General features: G+C 49.0%; 2 protein-coding genes across 4 annotated transcripts in view; both read left to right on the top strand.

Moving 5' to 3' along the window:
• The first annotated feature begins 103 nt into the window (after positions 1–103).
• Positions 104–22,514, top strand: NOL9 (nucleolar protein 9). Its single transcript, XM_068538783.1, has 12 exons — positions 104–482; positions 1,386–1,605; positions 2,128–2,255; positions 5,105–5,240; positions 5,366–5,462; positions 6,003–6,100; positions 12,715–12,876; positions 13,065–13,362; positions 13,731–13,842; positions 16,219–16,396; positions 18,099–18,232; positions 18,836–22,514. Exons 1-12 carry the CDS (start codon positions 123–125, stop codon positions 18,983–18,985), a joined length of 2,073 nt encoding a protein of 690 aa, XP_068394884.1. The 5' UTR covers positions 104–122; the 3' UTR covers positions 18,986–22,514.
• A 994-nt stretch (positions 22,515–23,508) lies between these two features.
• Positions 23,509–25,276, top strand: part of PLEKHG5 (pleckstrin homology and RhoGEF domain containing G5) — a 51,626-nt gene continuing 49,858 nt past the window's right edge. Inside the window, exon 1 of one of the 3 annotated variants that reach the window (XM_068538777.1) lies at positions 23,509–23,922. In XM_068538777.1, coding sequence (XP_068394878.1) covers positions 23,559–23,922 — 364 coding nt within the window. In that variant the 5' untranslated portion in view covers positions 23,509–23,558. Of the gene's footprint in view, positions 23,927–25,276 lie in introns of all 3 variants that reach the window. The other 2 variants (XM_068538776.1, XM_068538781.1) reach the window with 2 other exon arrangements.

The following is a 25,276-nucleotide window of genomic DNA, read 5'->3' as shown; positions in this document are numbered from 1 at the left end:
CCCGGAGGCCCTGTCGAGGCCGCCGGCAGAGGGCACCCGCGGCTCCCAGGCCGCTGGACGGGCCGCGGGGCGGAGCGATGGGATCTCGCGAGATTGTCGAGCAGCAGGCGCTGGTGGGCAGCATGGCTGACTCCCTGCTACTGTATAAGAGGGGTCCTTCTCGCTCCACATGGCTGCGGGCGCGCAAGGCCCGGCCCCACCTCATCCTCAGCTACCGGCCCCGCCGCCGGCTCGGGAGGCTGCGCTGGCGCGGCCGAAGGCGCTTTCGGCGGCGATTGCTGCAGGCCCAGGCGGCCGGCGCGGACTGGCGGGAGGGCTGCTGCCTGGTGTCGCGCTCGGCGGCGCCCCGGAGGCCCAAGACCGCGGCCCCCAGCCCCCGCCCGGCCGAGGATCCGGCCCCGAGTTGTTCCGCGCTCCTCCCCATCCCGCCAGTGCGGTCGGCCGGCTCGGGCCGCGCCGTGTTGCTGCTGCCGCTGGGGCAGGTAGGTCGCGCCCGAGAAGCCGGAAGGGCAGAGCAGGAGGGGTGGGGACGCAGCCCCGGGAGCTGCAGGCTGGGAGAGGCCCGTGTCCCCCTGCGGGTCCTTTGGACGCATTCCTCGGGCGGTGGTGCTGGGCAGAGCGTAACAAGGACCCTCCCGAGGGAATTCTAAGTCTTCGGGGCTGGAGGGACTTTAGTAGTAATGATAATAATATAATGTATATATATAATACATACATTATATATATAATATACTATATATATAATATATACAATATAATAATATAATGATAATAATAGCACTTGCATTTACCGAGTGCTTAGAAATGTCAGGCTGTAAGTGTTCTAAGTGTTTGGGGCATACGAACCCATTTAGTACTCATGCATGCTCTACGGAGTCATTACCGTTAGGAATGGTTACAGAAAGAAAGAGTATAGCTTAGGTAACTTGCCAGAAAGTTATACAGCAGAGGTAGAGCCAGCAGTCAAACCCTGGCAGCCTGATTGCAGGGCCCCTGACGTTCACCTGAACGTTGGTCTGGGAGGTCCCCTGCAATACAGGAGGGAAGTGAAAACCCAAGAACGGGAGAGACTCGGCAGGCGCTGGACCTTTGTAAGAACAGGGAGCCATGAGTACAGCAGAGCTGAGTTCAGGGGGCCCCCCCGGGTCAGTGTTCACCAGACTCTCTGTCCCTGTAGCTGCCATAGGATATGATCTTAGGTTAAAAATATTAATATTTTAATCTATTAGTTTAAAATACTAGATAGTCACCTACAGGGTATTCTGTTACTTGGAAATCAGCCTCCTTTTGATGTCTGAGTAGCCAGTTAAGATCTTAGATGTTTTCTGTCATTGGTAACAGAATCTGTAACCTTATTTCTTCCTTTCTTTTTTCTTTCCCTCTAGGGCTTTACTTTTAGCGGGATCTGTCGTGTGACCTGCCTCTATGGCCAGGTGCAGGTGTTTGGTTTTACCATCAGCCAAGGCCAACCTGCCCAAAATGTCTTCTCTACCTATACCCACTCTCGCCTGACTATCAATGCAGTTCATTACTCAGTGCATGAGAAAAGCAAGAAAGAGATGAAAAGGGAAGCCCGAAGTTTGCTCAGATCTTATCTGAACCAAGGTAATGAAAAAAACTGCATGATTTACTAAGGGTGTATCATAATAAGGTGAATAATTTTTTTTTTTTTTTTTGGCTGCGCTTCCCGGCATGTGGGATCTTAGTTCCCCGACCAGGGATTGAACCCGTGCCCCCTGCATTGGAAGCGCAGAGTCTAAACCCCTGGACGGCCGGGGAAATCCCAAGGCAAATAATTTTCAGATGCTTACTATGGCCTAGAACTTGTACTCTTTACTGGTATCTATTTAAACTCTCACCAGGGTCTTGAGAGTGAAGCTATTGTTTTCACGATTTTACAGATGAGAAAAGTTGCCCAAGGCCACACAGCGTGTTTAGGTAGCAAACCTGGATTGACTTCCCCACCCAGGTGTGTTCCTGTCATGCAATATGGCCTCCTGAAAAAGTCTCTCAAACATAATTCCTAGTCTCAAAAAGTTTGAAATTTAGCAGAGGAGGAGGAGGTCCTAAAGGGCATAGAGTTTAATGGCGTGCTATTTCTAAGGTAGTTTATATCTCTCTTTACAGATGACAGATATTGTTTGATGAAGAATTTTTCTCCTCTGTGTTCCATTCTGTTGCTGGAACGTCTGAAAACCTCCACTGTGAACTTCATAATCAGCCATCCAGGTTTATCTTACGTTTTCGTACAAGAGGTAGAACCAGTTTTCATTCAGAGTTTTGCTAATTACTTTCACCAAAACAGTCAGATGACTATGTAGGATGCCCCCTTGGAAGATCAGTCTGTCTGTCACATTGTGCTGTAAGTCATACAGAATGTGACATGTGTGTAAAGTAAAAGTCAGTATAGAAGGCTATATCATGAAAATTGTCTCTTCTACCCCCCTTAGCTTCATTCCCCAGAGAAAGTCATCGTTTTCTACTATAGTTGGTTAAATGCCTTTTGATATTTCTTCAATGGTTATCTTTATATTTTTTTAAATGGTTATCTTTATATTTTGATTTACTAACTTGAGACAGTATGAATTTTCTCTAAACTCTGAATGAGAATGAGTAATTTCAATGTACTTACACTTTCTCCCATCTCTCTCTTTCTTCATCTCCAAATTTTTGCTGCCCTTATTATTAATTTCCTGAAGTCGGGTCGGTCACTATAATTGTCTCCCACGAGCCAGTAGACTGAGTCAACTCTATAGGAACATCAGACAGACTGGGTGTGAGGTGTGACCGCTTGGGTGCACGGAGACGGGGCGCTGTAGGAGGAGACTTAAATCTGTAGCTTAAAGATGCCTCTTAGACATTCAGCTGGAAATGTCAAGTGGGAGGTGCAGTGTGTGAGTCAAGTTCAGAGAGGAGGTTGGGAATATAAATTTGGGAGCTTTCAGCAGAAGAGGGTTCTGGAGCCCATGAGACGGGATAGTAACACCAAGGAGTTGATACAGGTAAAAATGAGAAGCTTCCGGGTCTGAGCCCGAGGAGCAACAAAGGGACTGAGCAAAGCAGGCGGGTGTGGTCGGGGAGCCGCTGAAGGACGAGGAGGCCCCGAGGCAGCTGATGGTGAGATGAGGCCTGAGAAGGGAACTTGGGTGCAGAATCACCATCTGGACAAGAGTGGTTTCATTGCATTGCTGAGGGGGCTAGCCTGACTGGAATGGGGTCAAGACCTGGGGAAGAGCGGAACTCAAGGGTTTAGTAGTAAGGGATTTTGCTTTTAGAGAGTTTAACTGTAAAGGGAAGAAAGAAATGAAACAGTGGTGGGAGGAGTGAACATGAACTAGAGAGTTCTGGTTTTTGTTCAGGTGGATGGAAAAAAACCTCGTGATTGAACACAGCAGGTGGGAAAGATCCACAGGAGAGAGCCCGCTGGTGCATGAGGGAGAGGATGGCTGGAGCGAGGTGGGGGATTGGACCTCGAAGGGCGGGTTCTGGTGTCTGTGTGGAGGGTTGGCCTTAGGAGCAGAGGCAGTTCCTTCAGAGTGGCTGAAGGCAGTGCCTGGGACAGAGCCAGGGGCAAGGGGAAGGTCTCTTCTGATTGCTTCCCATTACGCTGTGAGATGGTTCAAGGTTATCACCTAGGGAGTAGGAGGGGGTTGGAGGCTGGAAGATATGAAACAAGGGCAGGACAATGAGTGGGCTCTTGTGGTCACATAAATTTAATCTAGTACAGAATCCAGCAGCTTGGTCGGAGCCACAGAGAAGGGAATGGAAATCCCATGTTACCTAGTGAATGTTTCAGATGCCACGATCAAACTCATTCTTTTTTCATGTATTTTCAGCTTTTTGTTTTGTCCCTGCGACTTACCCAACCAGAAGTGTTTATACTCCTTATGATCTTTCTTGGATAACTTTCCTTTCCACACTTACGTGTTAATACATTCTGGAATTATATTTTCACATAAGGCAGATAGTAAACTTTAGCTGCTCTCATTTTATAAGATGTTCCTGTTTTTCCCTCAGTGATTGATAGTTGAGCGGAGTGTAGAATTACAGGTTCAAAGAAGTTTTCCTCGAAACCTTGAAGGACTTGCTTCATTGTTTTCTAGAATCCAGAATAGCTGCTGGGAATCCTCACCCCAGGCTGATTCTTGCTCCTTTTATGACGTCCTTCTCCTCAGGGTTGATGAAATGCATGCGGATGTGATCGTGGGTGGGGTCTCTTCCTGGGTCCTCCCTTATTCCATCTGAGACCCACTTGCTTCTGCCAGGGCCCTGCTCTCATTCCTCCGGTGGCTTTCCTGTGGTTTCCTGCTACTTATGCTAGAATGCCATCGGACTTCATGTCTCCACTTCCCACATCCTTTCAATTCTCTTTTTTTAAAGATTTATTTATTATTTATTTATTTTTGGCTGCGTCGGGTCTTAGTTGCGGCACGCGGGCGGTTTGTTGCGGTGCACGGGCTTCTGTCTAGTTGTGGCGGTGGGTTTTTTTTTTTTCTCTCTCACTCTCTAGTTGTGGCACGCAGGCTCCAGAGTGCATGGGCTCTGTAGTTTGCGGCACGCGGGCTCTAGCTGAGGCGCGTGAGCTCAGTAGTTGTGGCGTGCTGGCTTAGTTGTCCCACAGCATATGGGCTCTCAGTTCCCCGACCAGGGCTCGAACGCCCATCGCCTGCATTGGAGAGCAGATTCTTTACTACTGGACCACCAGGGGAGTCCCTCCTTTCAACTCTTTGTCTTTTTGCTTGATGTTTTTGGAGACTGTCTTGACTTTATTCCAAATCACCAACCTGTTCTACAGCTGGGGTCTTTGGTTGAATTTTTCTTGTGGCCATCACTTTTAAATTTCCATGCATTTTCTTTTTCTCTGGAGTCTCTCGCAGAGGTGGTGGCAGCTTGGAAGTAAGCGTAAGCTGTGAAAATAGAGACATGGACGGCTTTGGGAGTCAACAAGACTTACCGGAGGGTTGGATTTGGGGGGTGAGAGAAAGGGAGGGATCAAATTTATCTTTTGTAGCTCACAACTATATGAGGCTTATTAATTTAGAACCGAAGAAAAAGAAGTGTATTTGTTTTCATCTTTTCTTAAAGTTTACATTGTTACTTTCAGATTCCGACTTTCCAGATTAACTCTGAGTATTTCGCCTTGAAATCTGTCGGCATTAGAAGAGAGAGAAAAAAAAACGGCCTTCGTTTAACCGAGAGTGCCTTTTCAGTCATGGACGAGTTAGTCAGCATTTCTTGTGGTGAGTAATACGTACCGATACAGTCTAGCGTGTTTATCCACCAAAGCCTCAGAGGGTTACTGTTGATGATCAGCGTCCTAAAGAAGATGGCTAATTTTAGGGGTCAATGTTTGTTTCACCTCCAGAAGAAGCAGACGGCTGCCCTGTCATTCTGGTTTGTGGCTCCCAGGACATTGGCAAGTCAACATTTATTAGATACCTGATTAACCAGTTGTTAAATAGGTAAGAGTATTTTTGACATATTGCTAGATTTTTGGCAGGAAGTAGGATTTTTGATTTGAGAAACTAGATGGGAATGCATCCTGACTCCTAAGCAGAGATTATATATACAACCCTGCAAAGCCACTCAGCTGAGTGAGGCGGTCTGGTTATACCAGGTTTTGGGGCAAAGTGATGGCGCTCTCAGGTATACCCACCTTGCCTGTCGGTGAGCTCGCGACAGTTGTCACTTGGTCTCTGAAAATGTATTTGTCCAAATCCAGAGAGTCAGGGTAGGGATAAATTCTGTTGCATTTTAAAAATAAAATGTTAAGAAAGGCAAAGTTTTATCCATATAATGAGTGGACACTGTGGCCTTGCCTGTGTCCCATTTTCTCTTTACCGTTCTTCTTCTGTGTTGGTTGTCGTCTTTGGAGCATTCTACCCATGAGGCTGCATGGGGTGGATTATGCCTGTGCGTCACGTAAAATCTTTACAATCTGATTTACCCTTTGGGCACAGTAAAACTAGTTAAGATTTTCTTTCTTTCTTTTAAATTTTCAGTATATCCTGCATTGACTATTTGGAATGTGATCTGGGACAGACAGAATTTACTCCGCCAGGTTGCATTTCTCTACTTAATGTTACAGAACCAGTTCTAGGTATGTATCATATACTTCTTAAATGTCTTGCTTTCATACAGTGCGAAAGTAATGATACAAGAAGTTCAAAGAGGGCTTCCCTGGTGGCCCAGTGGGTAAGAATCCGCCCGCCAATGCAGGGGACATGGGTTTGAGCCGTGGTCCGGGAAGATCCCACATGCCGCGGAGCCCGTGCGCCACAACTACTGAGCCTGCGCTCTAGAGCCCACGAGCCACAACTGCTACTGAAGCCCGCGCACCTAGAGCCCGTGCTCCGCAACAAGAGAAGCCACCGCAATGAGAGAAGCCCGCGCACCGCAACGAAGAGTGGCCCCCGCTCGCCTCAACTAGAGAAAGCCTGCGCGCAGCAATGAAGACCCAATGTAGCCAAAAGTAAAAAAAAAAAACAACAAAAAAATAGGGCTTCCCTGGTGGCGCAGTGGTTAAGAATCCGCCTGCCAGTGCAGGGGACACGGGCTCGAGCCCTGGTCTGGGAAGATCCCACGTGCCGCAGAGCCCGTGCGCCACAACTACTGAGCCTGCGCTCTAGAGCCCACGAGCCACAACTGCTACTGAAGCCCGCGCACCTAGAGCCCGTGCTCCACAACAAGAGAAGCCACCGCAATGAGAAGCCCGTGCACCGCAACGAAGAGTATTTCCCGCTCGCCGCAACTGGAGAAAGCCCGCACGCAGCAACGAAGACCCAACACGGCCAAGCAGCCAAGGATAGATAAATAAAATAAATAATGAATCAAAAAAAAAAAAAAAAAAGTATTGTTTAAAAAAAAAAAATTCAAAGAATACAAAAGTATAACATATAAAAAGAGAACATTCTCCCCCGCTCCCAAACTCATGGTCTTCCCATAACTATTCCTCTAGCCTCAAAAAACAAAAACACAAACCCAATAATACCTTTCTAGGGTTCCATTTTAGTAAATGGAACTCCCATCCATTTTATTTTATGTAAATTGGAAACACTTTTCAGTAATATTAACGTCTTATATAACCCTATACAATGACCTAAATCAAGAAATTGACATTGATATAATACTATTAACTAATCTATAGATCTTTTTTCAGAATTCATCAGTTATCCTACTAATATCCTTTCTATGTTTCAGACTCCAAATCAGAGTCCCACATTGCTTTTTTTTTTTTTTGGCTTTGCCTTGAGGCTTTGCAAGATCTCAGTTCCCCAACCAGGGATTGAACTCGGGCCACGGCAGTGAAAGCCTGGAATCCTAACCACTAGGCCACCAGGGAACTCCCACACTGCTTTCTTTTAATACAAAAATATACATAATATGATACTTATCATTTTAACTATTCATGTGTACAGTTCAGTGGCATTAAATACATTTATAGTGTTGTATACCCATCACCACTATCTACCTCCAAAACTTTTTCACTGTCCCAAACTGAAATGCTGTACCTGTTAAACAATAATCCATTCCCCACCCCAGTCCCCCACAGCCCCTATGGACGTCTAGCCTACTTTCGGTCCCTATGAATTTGCCTAATTTAGGCACCTCATATAAGTGGAATCATGCAATATTTGTTCTTCTGTGTCAGGCTTTTTTCACTAAGCATAAAGGTTTTAAGGTCTGTTCATGTTGTAACATATGTCAAAAGTAATTCCTTCTTATGGCTGAAAATTATTCCATTATGTCACATTTTCTTTATCCTTTTAACTGTTGATGGACACTTGGATTGTTTTCATTTTCTGCCTATTGTGATCTTGAACAAAGTAGTTGTGGCATGCAGGCTGTGGAGCGCGCGGGCTTAGTTGCCCCACGGCATGTGGGATCTTAGTTCTCCAACCAGGGATCGAACCCGTGTCCCCTGCATTGGAAGGCGGATTCTTAACCACTGGACCACCAGGGAAGTCCCAATTTTTGTTATTTTAATTATGACCTTTCTTGTGGATGTGAAGCGATATCTCTTTTTGGTCTTGATTTGCATTTCCCTAATGACTAACGGATGTTGAGCATCTTTTCATGTGCTTATTGGCCATTTGTACATCTGCTTTGGAGAAATGTCTAGTTTAGTCCTTTGCCCATCTTTTTAATTAATTAATTAATTAGTTTATTTTTGGCTGCGTTGGGTCCTCGTTGCTGCGCGTGGGCTTTCTCTAGTTGCAGCGAGGGGTGGCTGCTCTTTGTTGCAGTGCACGGGCGTCTCATTGCAGTGGCTTCTCTTGTTGTGGAGCACGGGCTCTAGGTGCACGGACTTCAGTAGTTGTGCCACGGGGGCTCAGTAGCTGTGGCACACGGGCTTAGTTGCTCCGTGGCATGTGGGATCTTCCCGGACCAGGGCTCAAACCCGTGTCCCCTGCATTGGCAGGCGGATTCTTAACCACTGCGCCACCAGGGAAGTCCCCCTTTGCCCATTTTTGAATTGGGTTCTTTGTTTTTGTTGAATTTAGGAGTTCTTTATATATTCTCGATGTTAATTCCTTACTTGTAGGAATTTTGTCAGTTTTTGCTCTAACACTTAGGTCTTTGATCCATTTTGAGTTAATTTTTGTGTATGATACAAGGGAAGGGTCCAACTTTGTTCTTTTGCACGTGGATGTCCAGTTTTCCAATATCCATTTGTTGTCCTTCCCCCACTGAGTGATCTTGGCACCCATGTTGAAAATCATTCTGGACTCTTTATTCTATTCCTTTGGTTTATGTCTGCCCTTAGGCCAGCACCACACTTTTAATTACTGTACCTTTGTAGTAGGTTAAAAGTTGGGAAATGTGAGTCCTCCAACTTTATTCTTTTTCAAGATTGTTTGGCCTTTTGGGACCCTTTGCAATTCCATATGAATTTGAGAATAGGCTTTTCCATTTCTGGGGAAAAGGCTATTAGAATTTTGATAGGGATTGTGTTCAGTCTAATTTTTTAGGTCTTCTTTAATTTCTTCTCTTTTCTTCTCTTTTCTTTTTTTAATATTTATTTATATATTTTGGCTGCACCAGGTCTTAGGTCTTAGTTGCGGCACACGGGATCTTCCTCGTGGCATGGGGTATCTTTAGTTGCGGCATGCAGACTCTTAGTTGCGGCATGCAGGATCTAGTTCCCCTACCAGGGATTGAACCCGGAACCCCTGCATTGGGAGCACAGAGTCTTACTCACTGGACCACCAGGGAAGTCCCTTTTTTTATATATATATAAATTTATTTATTTATTCATTTTATTTAATTTTTTTTTTTTTTTTTGGCTGCATTGTGTCTTTGCTTGCACGCCGTTTTTCTGTAGTTGCTGAGAGCGGGGGCTACTCTTTGTTGTGGTGCGTGGGCTTCTCATTGCGGTGGCTTCTCGTTGCAGAGCACAGGCTCTAGGCGTGCGGGCTTCAGTAGTTGTGGCACACAGGCTTCAGTAGTTGGGGCTCGTGGGCTTTATAGCACAGGCTCAGTCGTTGTGGCGCACGGGCTTAGTTGCCTCGCGGCATGTGAGATCTTCCTGGACCAGGGCTGGAACCCGTGTCCCCTGCATTGGCAGGCGGATTCTTAACCACTGCGCCACCAGGGAAGCCCAGGAAGTCCCTTTTTAATTTCTTTTTTTAATTTATTAATTAATTTTTTAATTTATGGCTGCGTTGGGTCTTCATTGCCGCCTGCGGGCTTTCTTTAGTTGTGGCGAGCGGGGGCTACTCTTCATTGCAGTGCGCAGGCTTCTCATTGTGGTGGCTTCTCTTGTTGTGGAGCACGGGCTCTAGGTGTGCGGGCTCAGTAGTTGTGGCACGTGGGCTCAGTAGTTGTGGCTCGTGGGCTCTAGAGCGCAGGCTCAGCAGCTGCGGTGCACGGGCCTAGCTGCTCCACGGCATGTGGGATCCTCTCGGACCAGGGCTTGAACCCGTGTCCCCTGCATGGGCAGGCGGATTCTTAACCACTGCGTCACCAGGGAAACTCCCTTTTTAATTTCTTTAAGCGGTATTTTACCTCCTTGGTTAGATTTATTCCTAAGGATTTAATTCTTTTAGTTATTGTAACTGGAACTGCTATTCTAATTTCCTTTTCATATTGCTAACTGCTGGTGTATAGAAACATAACTGACTTTTGTGTTTTGATCTTGTGCCCTGCAACTTTGCTGAATTCCTTTATTACCTCTAGTAGCATTCTTGTGAATTCTTTGGGATTTTCTATATATAAGATCACGTCATCTGTGACTAGAGATAGTTTTATCTCTACATTTCCAAGTTGGATGCCTTTTATTTCTTTTTCTTGTCTGATAACTCTGGCTAGAACCTTTAATACAATGTTGAATAGAAAGGAAACATCGTTTTCTTGTTCCTGATCTTGGAGGTAAAGCATCCAGTCTTTTACCATTAAGTAAAATGTTGGCTGTGGCTTTTTCAGTTTACCTTTGTCAGGTTGAAGAAGTTGTCTTCTATTCCTAGTCTGTGGAATGTTTTTTATCATGGAAGGATGTTGGATTTTGTCAAATGCTTTTTCTGTTTCTGTTCAGATAATTGTGTGACTTTTGTTAAGTTGATTTTTAAAGGAAGCAGACGGTATCACATTAGGTTGCTAGATATATTAGCGATTTAACACGCTTTTAGTCAGTAAGAATTTTTAAACACATTTACTTTATTTTAACAGCTTTCTCAAAACTACGTGTTTCGGGTGGGATAGGGAAGGTGAGAGGGAGACGCAAGAGGGAGGAGATATGGGGATATCTGTATATGTATAGCTGATTTACTTTGTTATAAAGCAGAAACTAACACACCATTATAAAGCAATTATGCTCCAATAAAGATGTTAAAAAATAATAATAATAATTGTTTAGGGGAGTCCCCTAGTGGCCTAGTGGTTAGGATTCCGGGCTTTCACTGCCATGGCCTGGGTTCAGTCCCTGGTCTGGGAACTGAGATTCCGCAAGCCACACGGCGCAGCCAAAAAAAAAAAAAATTGTTTAGACTTAGCTCTTTAGCTGGTTTCATTGTTCCTCTTTTACATTTTCTCTACTTCATTTAATTTTTTTTTCCTTTTTTATCCCTTAGTATTTCAGTGGGTATTTCTAAAAACAAGGACACTGCTGTGTAATCATAATACAACCACCAAAATCAGGATAGTAACATTGCTACAGTGTGGTTACTCGATTTTGTCCACTGTTCCAATCATCTGTGTAGGCCCAGTGTGTACTTACAAATCTTTAGTCCCCTTTAGTCTGGAACAGTTCCTCCAGCTTTTCTTATCTTTTATGACCTTGACAATTCGAAGGGTATGTTTGTAGGCTCCCCCGTGGTTCGATTTAGAAGTGACGCTGTTCCCCATGTGTCATATCAACATGCTGTCAGTTTGTCCTGTTGCCAGACATGTTAGCTTTGATCAATTGGTTAAGATAGTGTTTGCCAGGGTTTTCCACTCTAACTAGGTGTGCTCTTTTTATCTTCTTCTGGGTGTCATTTCTTCTAGATCCCCTCCGTGGACATATGCTTAAACCCATGCATGTCATGTATGTACGTATATAATATGTGTGTGTGTGCATATATATGTACACACACATATTTCTATGTCTTTCTGTATCTTTCTGTTTATTAAGAGCCATGAGTTTACACTGATCATTCTTTTTTTTTTTTTTTTGGCCACACCACGTGGCTTGCGGGGTCTTAGTTCCCCCACCAGGGATCGAACCTGGGCCCCCTGCAGTGGAAGCGTGGAGTCCTAACCACTGGACCGCCAGGTAGTTCCCTGCACTGGTCATTCCGATTCTAATCTAGCACCCAGGGTTCATTCTAGTTAGCCTTCCCCCTTCCATATTTATAAGTTCCTTCTCTGATGGTAAGAACCCTGGCTGCCGTTATTCTCAGTATATTTACATATTTGCTCATTCCCCTTGTATTTGCTCAGTCCCTCGACTACGCAGGCCACCTTCTCTGTTGTGGGCTGCCCCGAATCCCCTGGCCCCGACCTGGAGGGGAGCCTCGCCAGCTCTTTCCCAGGTGGCCTCGCCCCAACCGCATTGACCAAGGCCCTTGCCCCGCCAACTGTGTTGCGACGTCGTCCTGGCCACCTGTCTGCTGTGGGCGCCGGCCCCAGCCAGAGGGGATGGACAGACTGCTGTTGTGATTAGGGAGCACCAGCTCTGGAGCTGGACCACCTGAGTTCAAGTCCAGCTGATTTCTACTAGCTGTGTGACCTTGGTCAAGTTAATCTCTTTCTCAATTTCCTTGTCTGTAAAAATGGGGAAAGTAATACTACCTGTCTCACAGGGTGTTTATGAAAACTAGAGACTGTGTGTGTAGCATACGTAGGACATAGTAAGTACTGTAGTCCAACAGGTGACTGCTGCTGTTATTAATCGTTGTTTCCTTAGTGTGTAAGCCCTGTAGGGATGTTTGTTCAGTTCACAGAAATGTCCTAAGTATCTAGGACAATGCCCAGCATTCAGTAGGTGTTCAGTAAATGTTTATTGAATGAGTGGCTGTATTAGGACTTAGTTGGGGTTAACTGTGTATGTAATCGTGAGCGTGTCTTTGTGTGAAGTTGAAAGCTTAGACTTCCGAAAGTAGGAGCACAGCTATTCCTAGTGGTAGGACGGGCTCGGATTTCCTGAGGAGCTTTGTCAGTGACGATGGCTGGACCAAAACCCTCGCCACCTCTTAGGTTCTCCCGGATTGATGACTCTCATCTTTATCTTCTTAGGACCACCTTTCACCCACCAGAGGACACCCCAGAAAATGGTCTATTACGGGAAGCCTTCTTGTAAAAACAACTTTGAAAATTATATTGAGATAATAAAGTATGTGTTCAGCTCCTACAAGAGAGAGTCCCCGCTTATCGTCAACACGATGGGCTGGGTGGCAGGTAAGCCCACAGAGGCGCATGGGTTGGGCGGGAGGGTCGGGCAGTGGGGATAAGTGCGTGGCTTCCAGACAGTAGTGCCGAAGCCCGGTTTTTGGGCAATTCCTTGTCTCAGAAGCAGTCCAGCTTCTTGCAGGAGTGCGTCGCCTCTCTGCGCACTAACTGTGCTCCCGTGGTCTCCTTCCTCGTAGACCAGGGTCTCCTGCTTCTTATTGACCTGATTCGACTGCTGTCGCCCAGCCACGTCGTTCAGTTCAGCTCCGACCGGGGTAGGTACATGCCAGACCTCAGCCCAAGCTACGTGGACGACATGGACGGCTTGTACACAAAGAGCACGTCCAAAGTCAGAAACAGAGGATTCCACCTGGCAGAATTTGCAGACAATTTGGAATTTGCTGACGAAGAAAAGGAGAATCCAGTTCTGTTTACTGGATACAAACTGATGTCAGTTAAGTCGGAGTTTGTGTCTGGAAAAACTCCAAGAAATAGGTAAGCAAAGCATCATGGCTGGAGAAGTTAGTTTTCTTCAGTCTTACAAGGCCTTCTGTCCTCAATTCCTTCAAAGGAATAGTCCTCTAAAATTTTTCAGATCTCTGTCACAGCTGTCTACTTATGAAGGAGAGTCAGTTATTTTCTGAATGGTTACTTTCCCAGTGGAAACATCCAGAATTGGCCTCCAGGTCTGCTTGCCAGGGGCTTTGACTTGAAGGATTTCCAGGGGGTTTATGGAAGGGCAGGGTCTGCAGCTGCTAAGGTTGGAACGTGGGTTGTGTGCATAGAATCTGTGTGATGTCTCTAGTGGGAGGTGGGTCTGTAAGGTTAAATCTCTGTTTACCTCGTTGTGATTTACTTTTCAGAGAATCACATAACAAAGTCCTTCGCGAGTTGGCAGTGCTGAGTTACCTTGGCCAGTTGCAGCCCCCAGTGCCAAAGCCACTGTGTCCCTTACATGGTCTGACACCCTATCAGGTGATCTGAACTCTTGGAATTGTCTTTATTTGGGTTACCTAAACACGCCTACGGCTTCCTGTGTGCCAGGAGCACTTTGACCACTTTATAGCGCCTCACTCATTTAGTCCTCAGGGCAGCCCTATGGCGTAGATTTGGTGACGGTCCCCGTTTTACAGATGGGAGCTGAGTGATCCAGCGTGAGTGGCACAGCTGGCCGCAGACCCAGGCAGCCCAGCTCCAGAGCCGAGCTCTTCACTGCTGTGCTGGGCCCGACTCTGGTTCCATCCTGGCTAAGAATGTTCTACTAATACCAGGGGTGGCGCTGGGATTACACCCCGGCAGCCCATCTCCGCCCTTGCACTGACTGGCTGTGTGCAGCTTGGGCTCTCACCTGGGAGCAGCGGTGCCAGACCTCGCAGAACGCTTGTGCAGATTTCACGAGCGCTCACAGCAGGGCCTGGCACCCGGAGAACACTCTGAAACCATTTCCGATATCGTCACAAGTAGATTCTGGCACTAGAGTATGTGCGTCTTGGATTCCAACCTCTGAAGAATTCATTTGAGAAGAAACCACCATAACATTAGGATTCCAAATGATGACAGGATAAAACAGCAACAGGTAGCATTTCTAAGTGCTCACCCTGTGCTGTGCTCTCTTCTAAGCCTGGGTTAACTCCTTTACTCAGCGAGGCGCTGTTATTATCCCCACTTTACAGATGGCAGAACTGAGGCCAGGGGCACTGAGTCAGCTTGCCCAAAGGGCCATAGTAAAAGTTTGGGCCGGGACCGGCGCCCAGGCGGCCTGACTCTAGAGCCCAGGGTACTCAGCTCTGCTCTGTGGCCCGTGCAGTGCTGAGCACCCCCGTGCCACGCGCTCTGCCGAGCACGTTACCTGGGGTGGCAGCCTGCCCGGGAGGTGCTGTTACAGACCCCGCTTACAGCGTAGAAAACCGGGCACAGCCAGGTGGACACACTGGCCTGAGGTCGCACAGGCAGGGGCCGTGACCCGGGGGGCAAGGATGCGTTTCCCGAGCCTGATGGAGAGATTGGCTCCAGGCTTCCAAGTCATCTCCACTGAAGAACCTAAGGCAGTTGGTTTAATGGAGTTTTGGCTGATTTACTGCAATTTACTCACTTGGCGATGCTCTATAACTGAACGTGAAACTTACCTGCCAGTAATTTAAACTGCCTTTTGTTACAAATTCACATTTGTTTTTTTAACAATTTTTTGAACATTTTATTTATTTTTGGCTGTGTTGCGTCTTCGTTGCTGCGCAGGCTTTTCTCTACTTGCGGTGAGCGGGGGCTACTCTTCATTGCCGTGCGTGGGCTTCTCGCTGTGGTGGCTTCTTTTGTTGCAGAGCACGGGCTCTAGGTGCACGGGCTTCGGTAGTTGTGGCTCGCGGGCTGTAGAGCGCAGGCTCAGTAGTTGTGGAGCACAAGCTTAGTTGCTCCGCGGCACGTGGGATCTTCCCGGACCAGGGCTCGAACCCGTGTCCCCTGCATTGGCAGGCGGACTCTTAACCACTGCGCCACCAGGGAAGTCCCCCTCACATTTGTTTTTGAAGCCTAAATAATATGTATAACAAAATGCTTTTCTGGGGACTTCCCTGGTGGCGCAGTCGTTAAGAATCCGCCTGCCAATGCAGGGGACACGGGCTCGAGCCCTGGTCCGGGAAGATCCCACGTGCCGCGGAGCAGCTAAGCCCGTGCTCCACAACTACTGAGCCCGCGCGCCACAACTACCGAAGCCCGAGTGCCTAGAGCCCGTGCACCACAACGAAGAGTAGCCCCCGCTCCCTGCAACTAGAGAAAGCCCGTGTGCAGCAACAAAGACCCAACGCAGCCAAAAAATAAATTAAAAAAAAAAAAAAAGTTTTTCTACTTTAAAAGTTTGAAATTACCCAGAAAGTTACATGTTAAAGGTAGTTATTTACCTCTTGCTCTGGGAATGCAGTCGATTTTTCTTATTGCGATAGTTAAATTAGGGAGTGAATGGAGGCTTTTTCTCACTGAATGGATTTTTACTCTCTCCCGTCAGGAGGCCTCTCAGTGATGGGTTTTCATAGTCTCCCTCCCTCAGCTTCAGCTCGTGTAGGATGTCTCCAAAGTCGCACCTCGTGTGTCTCTGTAGACAAAGTTCCAGGCGTTCAGTTTAGATTTCTAGCAGGTATTGCTGGTCTACAGGAGCTCTGTGTAAGTTTCCTAGGTTCTCTGTGTTAGAAGGGTGAAGCACGAAACAAAATGCTGGTTGGTGTTTCCATTCTGTTTAGATGTTTCTCGGTAGGCGGTTTGGCAGATAGAACTTCAGATAGCGGGCGAGTCAACTTGTAAAAATTAAAAGTAGTCTTTCAAGTAGAATTCACGGGGGCGGGGTGCGCGTGTATCTTTCAGGTCCCTTTCAGCGCCGTTGCCCTCCGGATTATCCACGCTGATGTCGCGCCTACCCACATATTGTACGCTGTGAATGCCAGCTGGGTTGGGCTTTGCAAGATCCTGGATGATGTCAGAGGACACGCACATGGGCCCATCCTGCTTGCCCAGACACCCATCTGTGATTGTGTGGGGTTTGGTGAGTCTGAGAGGGACACCTGGCTGTAAACCTACTGAAATTGACCCGCTTCTTCAACTGTAGATGGCTGGCCTTGTCCTTGTCGCTGTCACCTGGCTGGGGTGGCCAGAGAGCTTCTCTGTCTCCTGTATAGCGGGCCGTGCGGGCCGGAGGGCAGGAAGGAAGCGGTTCTTTCTCTGCTTCTCCTGCCAACTCCTCCAGGATTCCTAAGGGCCTGGTCACGGCCTCCTTCTCATCTGACATGGTTTCCGTGGGCCCTCCCACCCACTGCTGGGGCTCTGAGTCCATCTCAGGCTGACGTCCGAGGGGTCTCTCCAGCACAACGGTGCATCGGAGCTCCAAGCCCACGTGACCACTGCACTTCTCCGCTTGGATGTCTCGCTGGCACCTAAGACTTGGGTCCCAAACTGAGTCCTGATAGGTCCATCTGCCCCTTCCCTGATGTTCTCCCCGAATCTCCTCCTCCTAGCCCGCACCATCCCCAGTTCCCAGGCCATGAACGGTCCTTTGAAGATTTACCCTGGCGTTTGGGTCCGGCCCCTGGGTCCTCCTTGGCACCCCCTTGCTTTCATTCTCCACATCCAGCCCACTCGCAGGCCTGGTAGTTCTGTTTTCAGGATGTCAGACTCCTCTACCGCATCTCTTCTCACCACGCCCGTCTCATTTCTTGCCCCGGACTAGTGGAAAAGCTGTGTAACTCGACTCCCCACAGTCAGGGGTGATCTGAGCACATACGAGATCACACTGCATCCTGGTGCGTCCCTTCGCGCGGGTCCAGCCTGTGGACCCAGCCTCGCGGTGCCTGGCAGGCTTGAGTCCCTGCCTCCGTCACCAAACCTGCCTCACGTGATCGTCCCCCGGCTCACTAACATCAGTAACCGTCAGTGTATACTTCTGGAAGGGGGCTGGGCCTACACACCTAAAGATTAGCAAAACCCTTAGTTAGTATGTGTTCTTGATTTATACAACACTGAACTTCTCAAAAGCATTTCCACAGGACTCGTATGCTTTAGTACAGACCGTAACGAAGGGATTGGTGATGGGGAGAGACTGGGTCATCTTTGCGTTCCCCGCTGGTGGGTTTCTCCCTGGCCCAGGTGCACCTTAGTTAAGACAGTGTAGGACTTCGGTTTCTCACAGCTGAACAAGGAGAAGGGTACAAAGAGTCTTCAGATATGCAAATATGCCGCTTTGTATTTTCAAAGCAAAACACAGTTGACATTGAAACTCTTATTTGAAAAGCCATTCTAGAATTCTGAGTGGTGGGGAAGTTTGATATCTTCCAGATAGGATGTTTTTTTTTTTAAATTCATTCATTCATTCATTCATTCATTAATTTTTGGCTGGGTTGGATCTTTGTTGCTGCCCGCGGGCTTTCTCTAGTTGTGGCAAGCGGGGGCTACTCTTCGTTGCGGTGCGCGCGCTTCTCATTGCAGTGGCTTCTCTTGTTGCGGAGCACGGGCTCTAGGCGCGCGGGCTTCAGTAGTCGTGGCTCATGGGCTCAGTAGTTGTGGCTCGCAGGCTCTAGAGCGCAGGCTCAGTAGTTGTGGCACACGGGCTTAGTTGCTTCGCGGCATGCGGGATCTTCCCGGACCAGGGCTTGAACCCGTGTCCCCTGCATTGGTAGGCGGATTCTTAACCACTGTGCCACCAGGGAAGCCCCCAGATAGGATGATTTTTGTGTGTTTTGTGTGCTTTCAAGGAATTTGTAGAGGGATCGACATGGAGAAGAGGCTTTACCACATCCTCACTCCTGTGCCCCCGGAAGAGCTAAGAAACGTGAACTGTCTGCTGGTTGGAACCATTTCCATTCCACAGTGTGTTCTCAAGAGCCAGGTGAGTACGGCCCCCGGGGGCAGCCCTGGAGCTCGCTGGCCGTGTCCACAGTAGAGAGTGGGGGCCTGAAGTCGGGGCGAGAGTCACGGGAGCAGGTTATCGTTTGGGAAGCTTACACTCCGTGGTGGTATGTCAGCGTGGCCTAAAGGTCTGGGGCCCAGAGTCGCCATCACGCACGGCCAGGAGCCCCGTGGTGGAGCCGTCATTGCAGACGTGCGTGTGGGAGAAAAGAGCAGAGGTGGCGTCCCCATGATGAGCCCTCCCTGAAGACAGTCTTCAGGGGTCCCCGTGGGAAGGCCATGGAGGGTCACGTTGGCCAAGGGCATCCGTGTGGTCCCAAACCGAACGGCAGGACCTGCAGGCAGCTGGGGAGGCACCAGTGTCCCCCTCCCCACCTGCTCGTTCTACCGGTTTGAGAGAGAAGCCTCCACCCCCATTCTCATGCTGTTTGATGGGTTTGTGGGGTTGAATTGTAAGTGGGCCCTTCCAGGGGAGGGGAGCCGAGTGTCTTAGGAGTGAGAGGGCCTTCCTCAGACTCTCACTTTTAACACTGTCTTCTGTCTTGGCTGGATTTGAAGTATTTTCTCTGTGTTTCCATTTCAGCGTGGGCTCGAAGGGACGATACCTTACATCACAACAGATTATAATTTTAAACTTCCTGGAGCATCAGAGAAAATTGGAGCAAGAGAAATTGAGGAAACACGTAAAGAGAAAGTACACCCCAAACCTAAATTCTATCGAAAAACAAACTGATCCTGATGTTCTTAATAAGGGAAGGACCTTTTCTACCGAGAGCTTGACTCTGTCTCCAGGCTGGCACCAGCGGACTGATGGGGTTCTGTGGCCACAAACGGAACGGCGCGCTTACGTAGCAAACGGTGCAGTGTTTGCTGCATAACTCGTGGATATGTTTAGAGTACATTTAAGTCTGTTCTTAAGTCGACATGACCTAGAGGTTTGCCCTAGTCTTCTGTTTTATTTTCTAAGGGAGTAAAGCAGCAGGGAAAAGTTTGTGCGCCACTGAAACAGAAAGAACATGGTAGATTCCTCATAAAGTTTTTCCAGGACCTGGTTGTTGGCATCTGGATAAAAATAGAGTAACAGGAGCCACAGAAACGTCCCAAGGAGGAAGGCAGGCTGGCCAGCAGGATGGAGAGCATAACGGAATATGGTGGCGCCCTGTGGTCCTTGCCCCGGGGCGGGGGCCGTTCCCATCCCTGCTCACTGGATGCTCTCCAGCCCCTTCCACGCACGTGGGCCAAGGGTTAAGCCTCTGTTTGGTCTGTTAAAGTTAATCAGGGTTTCAGAGATAAAAGTCTGACTCCAGAGCCCTTCTTCCTTTTTAAAATCTGATGGTGAAAAATTTTATGCTGAAAAAATGCTCTCAAATCCAGGAAGCCTATCTTGGGGCCTCTTTGAAACCAGATTTGTCCTAATTGACTTCGCATCTGAGATTAAAAACACACAATGGGGGCTTCCCTGGTGGCGCAGTGGTTGAGAATCTGCCAACGCAGGGGACACGGGTTCGAGCCCTGGTCTGGGAGGATCCCACATGCCGCGGAGCAACTGGGCCCGTGAGCCACAACTACTGAGCCTGTGCAACTGGAGCCTGTGCTCTGCAACAAGAGAGGCCGCGACAGTGAGAGGCCCGCGCACCGCGATGAAGAGTGGCCCCCGCTTGCCGCAACTGGAGAAAGCCCTCGCACAGAAACGAAGACCCAACACAGCCAAAAATAAATAAATAAATAAATAAATAAATAAATAAATAAATAAAAACAACACAAAAAACACACAGTGGGCAGAGCCGGACACTAGGCTGTTTGGAAGAAGGACCGGGGGAGCGGCTCACGCTCTTGGGCTCGGTGGCTGGACCTGAACTCTCTGTCGGTGATGGTGCTGTTCTCCCAGGGGGCTTTGGGGCCAACGATGGAACTCCATCTTCTCCCCGGTGGTCAGGATTCTTTAACCTCCCAGGTTGGAAGTGGTTTTGGTAAACAATCAGGACAGCCAGGTCAGGTCACCATTTCTGCGTTTAGGACGCTGAGGCAGCCTTTCAGACTGGTGTTGTGAATTGCAGCTTCCTAGCAGAATGTGTTGAAGGACAGCTATTAGGATGTGTAGGTTTTAACGTTGACGTTCATTTAAACCGTTGTCATTGTCTTAAGTACTCACGTGGCTTCTCATCTCATAGAGCCCTTGTCACCGTCCAGGATCAGGTGTGATAACCCTAGAGACCATTTAATGTCTAGCTTCTTTTTTTTTTTCTCTTTTTGCGGTGGGAACCATTTAATCTGCATACGGAGACTTGTATTTACTGTGACTCTTTCTACCAGAGGAACAAAGGGCGCCCTGCAGGAAGGGCTTCTTTTTTTTTTGAATTTTATTTATTTTTTTATACAGCAGGTTCTCATTAATTAGTTAACCATTTTATACATACTACTGTATACATGTCAATCCCAATCTCCCAATTCATCCCACCCGCCCTACCCTAATGTCTAGCTTCTTAGTTGCTTCTTATTTATATCTAAATTTAACTTGTACATGGTTTTCTTTCTTGGCCTTGCAAAGACTATTAACAGACAATCCACCATCAACTTTTTGCCTCCTTCCCAAGCTCCTGTACCTTTACAATAATACTGTAGGTCTTCAGCAGCAAGTGGTGGCCTGTCATTTGCGTTTTCATTAAATCCAGGCTCGCCTTTAGCCTGTTTCCTGCTGGCCTTTAAGGCTGCGGGCTTCAGTCTCCGGCAGTAAAGAAAACAAACGTTGCCGCTAGAGGGAGCTGTCAGCCACTGGTCAGCTGGCCGTACGGAGGCTGGAGATGGGCCGAGGAGCCCGCCTAGGCCTTTGTCAGCATCCAGAGATGCTGGAGGCAGGGTGCTGTGGTCAGCTCCAGGTGTGCCAGTCAGACTGGCAGCGGTGCCTCCACCTGGTGTGTTTGACTGTCAGTGGCGATGGTTTGGGCTTTCTGTCATTTCCACTGTCTGTGATGGCTCAGGATGGGTAGTGAGAGTTCTGCGTTGGAGATACTCTTAACAAAAACTCAGTCATTTCTGTGTGTGATTTTTAAAGCAGTACATGCTTATTTTAAGAAAATTAAAGGAATATATGACTTAGAACAAGAACCCTTAGTCACTGATTTTGTGGTTCCTGAAAATCAGCTCTTTAGATCTGTTTCCAGGACAGGTAGACATGAAGATGAAAAGATTCTCCAATTCTAGGGTTGATTTTATTTTGTGAAGAAAGGTAGTTCTGTTTCCGTGTGTCCCCCGATAGACCTTGGGGGCAGACACCACTGTATCCTCTGAGACCCCAGATTAGAACTGAGGACTTAGGAAAGGGGAGACGGGTCGGGGAGCTGGCTCTTGAGGTGCCTTGGTTTTTGAAAAATCAAACCCTGGAAGTAGCTGGCCAGAGAGGACATGGGGGTGGTGGGGCCCCGGCTGAAGTGAGGGAGCCCGCTGCCGCTCCTGGGGTCCCTGTGACAGGCAGGTCCTCACCCTTCCGGGCACTCAGGTTTCTGCCCGACAGACGGCGAGAGGACCAAGGGACGTGGGACGGTGATTTTTAAAGCATCTGGTAGTTGTTTCCCTTAGATTTGGTTGAGGCCATGTAATGGTTAAGGCAGCAGGCTTTGATGTTGGAGCTCTGAGTTCACCTTCTGGCTGGGCCACTGGCTAGCAGTGTAGCTTTGAGGGGTATTTAACCTGAGCCTGTGTCCTCTTAAGATGGGCGGATAGCGCTTCCCTCAGGGCCCCTGCGTGAGGAGGGCGAGAGGCGTGTCTACAGCAGGCGTAGCAGTAGCTCTTAGCTTGTGGCCTGTCTCTGAGGGTTGTAAATCCAGAAGGCAGGACCAAGATTGTATTCCTCACAGTCACACCGGGACGACGTAGAAACTGTCGGCATCGGAAACCATCTTACCCGGCGGCCCCCGGGCAGGTTTACCTCAACACCGTTCTTCCTGCCGCGGGTCCTGCTCAGGGCTCCGGAGAGGAAGGTCCCAGGGCTTCCACCGATCACCCGCTCCTGGGAGTTTTTCATAAACCCCACTAACTGCTTTTAAAATTGTGTGACCAGCTCACCCATGTAGGAAATGACCCTGAAGTCCACCACCACGTAATCACTGTTGATGCTGTGATGCTGTCTCGTCCAGTATTTTTCTAAAATGCACACGTGTGTGTGTTTTATGAAACTGGTGTCCGACTGTGTGTATGGTTTCTATCCAGCTCTTTTCACTTAATATGTGAACTTCTGTATCGTTAAATATTTTTGAGAATGTGAATTTAATTGTGTAATTTTGTTACGCATATAGATAGACCATTTTATTCTCGGAAATTATTTAAATGTTTAGGAGAAATTATGGGGAAAACATCGAAAGGGGGTAGTGAAATCTGGGTGTCATAGTGGGGAAGACAGGAAACCCCAGCAAGTGCCCGCACCTTTTCTCTGTTTCAGTATTGAGCGGGATAAACTCCAGTGGGAGTTCATCTTCATTTTTCCTTTTGGGCCCGTGTACGTAAGTTAAATCGTTTCTGGACTATCTTTGAGAGTATATTAGCAGGGAAAAGAATTTTGCTCCCAGAAGAGTTCAAATAGAAAGAAAGCTAGCCAGCAAGCCGGGGGTCTGTGTCTGTAACCGCCTCTCCAAGAGCGAGAGCTCAGCCCCTCGGCCCTCGCTCCCAGGGTGGGGCCTGGTAGAGGCAACGAGACTTGGCTGACAGGCCGAGCCTGAACAGTGGCTAAAATAAATATGGGGGCCATCTGTGCAGTAGGGGGAAGAGCCACGTGAGGTAGGGCCTCCAGAAAGCCTTGGCTGAGTTAAAGTTATTTCCAGGGCTTTGCCAGGAAAAGAATGGGGCAGAGGGTGGGCCGCGGGCTGAGGGAGCAGTCTGAAAGGAGCCGCACTTGGAGTTGAGGGGCAGCAGGTCCAATCTGGAGATCCCGGGAGCTGAGTAAGCAAGTCTTGGGAATCGGCAAACAGCCGAGCCGGGCAGACAATGTGTTGGGCTGGGAAGCCAGGGGTTGCCATGGCGACTGGCCCCGATGCTGCTGTGCTGCTCAGCGGACTGTGGCTTGGGTTTTTCTAATGCTTTGGACCCGGGCTCGTCTCCGGGCTGTGAATGTCAGCCGGGCAGGAAGAAGCCACCAAACTTGCAGGCCTTCCTCCTGACCGAGGAGTCCAGCCGGGCAGGGGCTGCTGCTGGCTGTTGGCATTGCAGAGACGAGGGTCTTCGTGGCGCTGCTTTCTGGGAAAGGAGGGAAGGCACCCTCCGAGGCAGCCAGCGGTGTGAGAAGTGCGTGCCAGGGAGCATATGGGTACTTGGGGATGGAAAATCCAAGGGGAGGAAACCACCAGCAAGGAAACAGTGCAAACCGCGGCCACAGAGTCCATACGTTAAAATATACAGCGCCCAGGGGGCCTGTGTCGGAGAAGAGAATTGGCAGGGCTGAGAGCTCGGTGGTTTTCTGTGCAGACGATTCAGCTGGAGAAATTAAGGTTGGGGCTGAGTCTGCGAGAAGCCGTCCAGCGTTGGGACCGCAGCTGGGCAGAGAGGGACAGGGGCTGTGGGTCGAGCCCGTGGCTCAAGGGCCAGGCAAGGTGCCGCCACCCCAGAGGTCAAACATGAATTCAGTCCTGACAAAATACGGGTCTCCACCTCGCGGCTGGCTCAGCCTTCGTCCAGGAAGCCGTGAGTATGTTTTCTTCCTCTTCGGTCCAGAAAGGAGGGCGGACGACAGAGCGAGAAGAGGAGATTTTGTGGGTCTTGGAGGGGCTGCCTGCTGAATTCGCCTGGGCCCTTTAAGAACCCCTCCTGCAGGCTGGCCACATTTTCTCCTCCACGGTGATTTAATGAATTTGAGAGCGCGGAAGGCAGGGGTCGCCCAGTGAGCGTTAGGCATCAGGTCTGACCTAGGCGCAGATAGTGTCCTGTCTTCTGAGAAGGCAGAGGAAGGAGGCTTTCGGTTTCAGCCTTCCAAGCCCTGAAAGAAGAAAGAGCAGGGTCCCACGTGAAGAGCTATTCCGCTGGCAGCTGCCGCGGAGGGGCCGGTGGCGGGGTCGGGGGCGGGGGGAGGGGCCGGTGGCGGGGTCGGGGGCGGGGGGAGGGGTCGGGGGCGGGGGGAAGCTGTTCTGTAGCTTCCTCTCCTGGGAGGTGGAAGGTCGGGGGGGAAGGGTGCCCCCAGACCTTGAAACCTTCAGTTTTGTGCATTAAAGTTGTGTCCCCATTGCCAGGATGGTCAGGGATAGGTTCCCAACCGTGCCTTTGTACCTCTCTCAAGAAGGGCTGTGAAATTCCTCCTAAACCGTCAATATTTGTAAGTTCACTTTTGATTCGTGCCATGATGCGTTTTGGCAGAGGGGATCAGGAATGGCGTTCATGGAATCAAACAGCCTTCCAGCGCCCCAGAATCAGAGCCCTGGCCTGGAAAACACCCCATTCCTGGCCAAAGAGGAACGGCCTGCGGGTGTGTTAGCCACTGACCCCTCTGCGCTCCCATAAGAGCCCTCATTCCGACCTTCATCTGTCTCCCCCTCCTCCCCAACTCCACGGTTGGCCCAAGACAGATTTAGGAAGCAGACAGTGAGTCACACAGAACTCCTAGCACCCACCCAGGCCTCACTGCAGGGTTGTCTCCTCTCCAGGAAGGGTCTGCGCTGCCGATGTACCCCTCCTCTGGCTCACACCCCCAAGTGAAGCTTAACTACCGTGCTGGGGTCTCTGCCTTGAGTGGCCAGAGAGCAAGACGAACGTGTGCCATTCACCTTAGCGGGCCTGTCACCCTAATACACGAACCCCAGTGACCGATGTCCAGTTAACTCAAGGTCCATCACTGCTCACTCGCCTGGGGGAGATTGTTTCCAGGCTTGGGTGAAATACGGGCTCTAGGCCTTTTGGGGGGGGGTCCCCAAAATCATGGCTGCCACGTGGACATCAGAGAATGGCCATCTGTGCTGCTTCAGCCTGATTGTGTCATTTAAAAAAAATTTTTTTTGGCCACACCATGCGGCTTGTGGGATCTTAGTTCCCCGACCAGGGATCGAAA

This window comes from Eschrichtius robustus, chromosome 3 (genome assembly GCF_028021215.1).
Source record: "Eschrichtius robustus isolate mEscRob2 chromosome 3, mEscRob2.pri, whole genome shotgun sequence".
In the NCBI taxonomy this organism is placed as follows: domain Eukaryota; kingdom Metazoa; phylum Chordata; class Mammalia; order Artiodactyla; family Eschrichtiidae; genus Eschrichtius; species Eschrichtius robustus.
This window is presented reverse-complemented; position numbering and strand designations above follow the sequence as displayed.

Coding starts and splice junctions, on each gene's coding strand:
- NOL9 (XM_068538783.1), top strand. CDS start 123: ATGGCTGACTCCCTGCTACTGTATAAGAGGGGTCCTTCTCGCTCCACA. Junction 1,606..2,127: donor CAGATCTTATCTGAACCAAG/GTAATGAAAAAA, acceptor CTCTCTTTACAG/ATGACAGATATTGTTTGATG. Junction 18,233..18,835: donor AGTGTGTTCTCAAGAGCCAG/GTGAGTACGGCC, acceptor TTTCCATTTCAG/CGTGGGCTCGAAGGGACGAT.